The 6,023-nt window shown below is 39.5% G+C and overlaps 1 protein-coding gene across 1 annotated transcript; it reads right to left on the bottom strand.

Moving 5' to 3' along the window:
• Nucleotides 1–2,620: 2,620 nt before the first annotated feature.
• On the bottom strand, nucleotides 2,621–5,581 carry LOC106795271 (uncharacterized). Its single transcript, XM_014764672.3, has 2 exons — nucleotides 4,752–5,581; nucleotides 2,621–4,655 (listed from the first exon to the last, which is right to left on the bottom strand). Exons 1-2 carry the CDS (start codon nucleotides 5,579–5,581, stop codon nucleotides 2,621–2,623), a joined length of 2,865 nt encoding a protein of 954 aa, XP_014620158.1.
• Between the last annotated feature and the right edge of the window lie 442 nt (nucleotides 5,582–6,023).

The raw sequence follows: 6,023 nt of genomic DNA, 5'->3' as shown, positions 1-6,023 counted from the left end.
ATGCTTTTGGCATTCCTGACAGCCTTTAGCAAATTCTATACAGTCTTTTAACATCGAAGGCCAATACAAACCTTGTCGAAATAAAAGCCATTTCATTTTATGGCCTGCTTGATGTGATCCACAAGCCCCACTGTGAACATGGGAAACTGCCAAGTATGCTTCTGATTCACTTAGACATTTTAACAACACTCCTTCTGCAGTCTTTTTAAACAAATCATTTCCCACAATCACGTAATTTAAAGCCCTATATTTGATCTTTCGAGCCACATTACCTATTGGATTTTCCAAATATTCAACAATGGACTTTCTCCAATCATTATCTAACATATTGTCAATGGCCAAAATTTGAATTTTTCCCTGGAGATCATCATCTTCATTACTTTGTGGTGTAATTGCCCCCACAAGTTTTGGCATTGACAATTTAGTACTTAATGGCTCTGGTATCACCAGTTTATCTTTTATTTCGATCAACTGAGTTAATTTTTCCTTCGACATTTTGTACCCTGAAGCTATTTGGGCTAAATCATTTGCTTCTTGGTTTTCTTGTCGCGGTATATGCTCAATGTTAATGTAATCGAAATGATTCAGAAGAGAACTCGCCATAACAAAATATTTTGCTAAGTGTTCATTAACACATTTGTATTCTTGTGTTAATTGCTTCAATACTAATTCTGAATCACCCCTTATGTTAACATTTCTTGCCCCCAGGCTAATTAAAATTTCAAGGCCTGTAATTAGAGCTTCATACTCAGCCTCATTATTAGAACAAAGCCCTTTAATTTTATATTTGAACTTAGTTGGAACTTTATTGGGGGATATTATTAAAACTCCAATTCCAGTTCCATGTTTGTGTTTCGATCCATCGAAATACAAAATCCAAGGCTCTGTATCGACATAGTCTTGCGGCATCTCGATCACTGAGTGATCTACAATAAAATCTGCCACAATTTGACCCTTAACAGATTTCAAAGGCTTGTACGTTAAAGAATATTCTGTTAATGCTAAAGCCCATTTTCCAATTCTACTGTGTAAAATAGGTTTTGACAACATGTGCTTAATAATATCATAATGAGAATACACATAAACATCAACAGGCTTTATATATTGCTTAAGTTTTGCACAAGAGAAATACAGACAAAGACAAAGTTTTTCTATGGCAGTATATCTAGTTTCTGCATCATTTAATACACGACTAAGATAATAAATTGCATGTTCTATGCCATCATCATCTTCCTGAGCCAACATGCTACCAATGGTCTTGTCAGACGCAGCAATATACAACTTCATAGTCTTGTTTCGACTAGGAGGCATTAACACAGGAGGCTTGATCAGATATTCTTTAATTTCATCGAAAGCCTTTTGATGCTCTTCATTCCATTTGAATGGTTCATCTTTCTTAAGTCGAAGTAATGGCGAAAAAATTTGAGCTTTGCCACTTAGATTCGAAATGAATCGCCTCAAGAAGTTGATTTTTCCTAGCAAAGACTGAAGCTGTTTTTTGGTCGAAGGAGGCTTCGTCTCAAGAATAGCCTTTGTCTTATTTTGATTTATCTCAATGCCTTTTTTATGCACCACAAAACCAAGGAAATCTCCTGCACGCACACAAAAAGCACACTTTAATGGATTCATTTTTAATCCATGTTTCCTCATTCGTTCGAAAGATTGCCTAAGATAATCCAAATGGCTATCTTCTGAGGAGGATTTGATGATTATATCATCAATATAAATTTGCATAAATGTGTCAATAAAATCATGAAACATGGAATTCATGGCCCTTTGATAAGTGGCCCCAGCATTTTTCAACCCAAAGGGCATAACCACCCATTCATAAGTGCCTAAAGCACCAGGGCATCGAAATGCTGTTTTCGACACATCACTTTCAGCAATAAATATTTGGTTATAACCAGAATAACCATCTAACATGCTTAAAAATTCGAAGCCAGCTGCCGAATCTACCAACATTTCCGCTACTGGCATAGCATATTCATCTTTAGGTGTAGCATTATTTAAATCCCTAAAATCTATGCATACTCTAAGAGTTCCATTCTTTTTAATGACAGGGACTATATTTGCTAACCATTCGACATATCTGGCAGATCTGATGAATTTACACCTCAGCAGCCTTTCGATCTCTTCCTTAATTTTGGACATGATTTCTGGTGCGAATCTTCTTGGTAGTTGTTTTACTGGTCTTTTTCCCTCCTTAATCGGTAATTTCATTTCGACCATTTCTCTGCTTAACCCAGGCATTTCGTGGTAATCCCAAGCAAAACAGTCTTTAAATTCTCTAAGAAGAAGCACCAGTTTTTCTTTTAGACTTGAGGTGATATTGGCACTGATATAGGTTGGCCTTTTTATCGAGCCATCTCCAATGTCGATTTCCTCCAAAGGATCTTGAGCCTGCATCTTTGGCACCTCACTTATGGGATTTTTCTCAAAACCCAGCGGCTCATCATCATAAATACAATCAAGTCTTCGATCCTTTGTTTCTTTGTTTTCATGTTCTTCGATCTTGGCTTCAACTGCCATATTTTGTTGAGATTCAGCCTCAAAGGTCGTATTTAGTCTATTTTCGGCCATATAAGCCGTAATTCTGGCCCATGCAGTGGCCTCAGTCATATTAATCTTCATATATATTCCACCCAGTTGGTGGAATGACTCCATCTTCAGAGGGAACAGCATCAATTTCCTCCCTCTCCCATATAAACCCATAGGTAGGATGGAGTTTGACAGAGTGGATAACATTGTCACTTGATTCGACAACAGCCTCCTTGTCACCACAAGGTGCTATGTTAGCCAACTTTTTGTCAAAGGTTCGTGCAGTAACATTATCAACCTCTGACTTATAGAAGCTTTGATCTGCCTCTATATTTTCAACAATCCCATCCTCCCTCCAGATAATGAGTTTCTGGTGGAGGGTAGATGGCACAGCCCCAACTCCATGAATCCATTCCCTTCCTAATAGCAAGTTAAAATTAGCCTTAGACTGTATCACCAGGAATAAAGTTGGTCGAACTATACTGCCTACAGCAACATCTACTTGAATGGCTCCCAAAGAATAGCCAGTTTTACCCTCATAATTCGAAAGCACAATGTTGTGGGCAGATAGATCAGTGTCATGTTTCCCGATCTTGTGGAGCATAGATCGAGGCATTAAGTTAACAGCCGCTCCTCCATCTATGAGCACTTTGTTGATTCCAATATTCTCAACTTTTGCTCTGATGAAAAGAGGTTTGAGATGACTTTTCATCTGAAAATCTGGCTTTTCGAAATAAGCTAATTGTTCTTCCACACAGCCATTATTCATAACATAGTAACATACTGGCTTTGGGTCAGCCATATCAAAATGATCGAACTCACTTTCGATCTCAGTAACTTCAGACTGGACATCATATTCAGATGGCAAGATAGATACCACACAAATGACATCAAAGTCTGGTTCAGAATCCAGTAAATCCTCATCCTCCATCTTATCTTCATCCACTGGAGGCAGGAGTCTCTCTTTTACTGGCCTCCTAGATACTTCTTTATACTGGCCCGTTTGCAGATTCTGTTGGGCCAATTTCTTCTGACGCTGGAACCTACGCCATTGGGTCCTCGTCATAGGATTCTTTCCTTTGTAATTATTCCTATAAGAGTATCTATTAGCCTCCTGTGGGCCAATTTGCTTCGTTCCACTCGAACCACCTACTTCCATGGCCCCTTTGTTGATCCTTATGAGTCCCTGGTGCATCCATTTTTCGACCGAAACTGAACCAGGAGGAGCGAAAGTATTCCTTCGACCAGACTTCTGATTAGTGTTCGACTGCACCATAACTCTTTTGCCTTTATCGAAACGTTGGTTCTGCATTGCCCCCTTGTTAACAACTTGGTATTTTTTGAGGCCCTCAGTAGCCTCCCTATCACATACTGCACTGCAGCGAGGGCAGAGCATCACATTCTTGTTTTCGAGTTTGCATCTGTTCAAGAAATCAATTAAATCCTCCTCAGCCTGAGGATACACAACCTTCATTTGTTCGTTGTAATCCTCTTCAGATATGCCCTGAACTTGCACCTGAGACAACTCCATTGTTTCGACCATCATTATTTCTTGGGGTTCTGCATAGAGAGTTTCAGCAGCTTTGGATATTTCAGCATTTGCCTGAACAACCTTTGGTTTCTCACCAAATTTGAGCCTCCCTTCGTCGAGAGCCTTTTGAACCAAATCCCTGAAAAGAACACAACGTGAGGTTTTATGGCCAAGGAAATTATGAAATTTACAATAACCCCTTTTCTTCTGTTGTTCGATTGGGGGTACTTTCAAGCCCTTAGGAACAACAATTTGGCCATCTGTGACTAACAAATCAAATATTTCATCACATTTAGTTATGTCAAATGTATAAGTTTTAGACGCAAATTTATCATTTTTAGGTTCAACAGGGTTTTTTCCATTGGAAGGTCTAAGGAGTTTACAAACATAAGGAGGTCCAGGTTTTAATTCTGCTAAATCGACCTCATTGTCCTCGATATCTTCATAAATAATATCGAACTCCTGGTCACTGTCATTGGTTTCGACATATGCAACCTTTTCCCTCTTGTGGAACTTAGAATTTCTAGCCTTTTCAGCCTTCAATCGTTCGAGTTGTCGAACTCTATCAGCCAATTGAGCCATATCTCTTAAATACTGGGTATCTAATTTCTTTCTAATCGAATAGTCTAGGCCACCAGCAGCCATTTCGACTAATTCATGTTCAGGGACTTGGGTGAAACACCTTGCCTTTAAGAGCCTGAATCTGTTCAAATAATCATCAATTGATTCAGGTGCCTTACGTCGAACGCTGGCTAATTCTTTAAGGCTTATCTTAGACTGTCCCATATAGAATTGCTCATGGAAAATCCTCTCCAATTGGTTCCAATTATGTATGGAATGAGGAGGAAGAGTTGTAAACCATGTGAAAGCATTTTTAGTTAAAGAATTAGGGAAATATTTCATTCTTAAATTTTCATTATTAGCCAAGTCCCCTGCCTCGACCAAATATCTAGCAATGTGTTCGACAGTGGACTCATTTGTCTCTCCTGCAAACTTAGTAAACTTAGGGATTTTCACACCCCTTGGTAATTCCGTCTGTAACACATATTCAGACAATGGAGACACAAAATTGGGCCTGTGTAAGCCCAAGTTCAAACCATTCTGTACTAGAATTGTTTCGATCATTTGGGCCAAGTTATTCTGCCTATCGAAACGGTTTTGTTGAACATTCCCTATTACTTCATCAGCATTTTGGTTTCTATTTACCAATACTATACCAGGGTTTGGTTCGACCTGTTGGGCTGGTGGCTCTATGCGAGCCAATGGTTGTGGTGCTTGAGCCATTTGCATCCCTGGATTGTTAGGCATCTGTATCTCTTGGACAGGCGCCTGTATTTGGATCTGTCGAATTGGTGGTTGCTGTATGGGTGGTGCCCCAAAAAAGTCAGCAATTCGACTTATTTGATTTGTTAACATTTGGTAACTGTCATTTGTATTTTGAATTAAGGGGTTAATGACGGTTCCTATTTGTTGTGTTAACATGTTAACCATATCATGGTTACTTTCATCCATTTGTTGTCTGAGTGACAAAACGGATGTATTGGTTAAATGTTGAGGAATTACCCTACCTTGATTGCCCGCTACAGACCCTGATGGAGAGGACATATTAAGATTGTCTACATTTGGTTGAGAGTTTTGCAGCCCTACCATCAACGATGTAGGCATGCCATATAGAGGGTTTTGAAGCGGTCGAAAGGGACTTCCACTGGGGTTCCCTAAACTGGGGTTATTCCATGGGGCAAAAGCAGACGCTGACGTGGTCGAACTTGCCAACGTCATGTTGGTCATGGGAGAAGTTACCCCTGTCTGATTCATAACCGTCGAAGCGGTCGAACTTATCGTGCCAACAGTTTGGTCAGGAATTGCTCCTATGCCAGAATTTATATTGGCATTACTCACAGATGCCTGCGTTGGTTGCCCCTCCATATTTGGAAGGTCATTGTTTCGATTACTT

This window comes from Glycine max, chromosome 12 (assembly GCF_000004515.6).
Source record: "Glycine max cultivar Williams 82 chromosome 12, Glycine_max_v4.0, whole genome shotgun sequence".
Classification (NCBI taxonomy): domain Eukaryota; kingdom Viridiplantae; phylum Streptophyta; class Magnoliopsida; order Fabales; family Fabaceae; genus Glycine; species Glycine max.
Note: the sequence above shows the minus strand (reverse complement) of the source record. Positions and strands in the feature narration are given on the sequence as shown.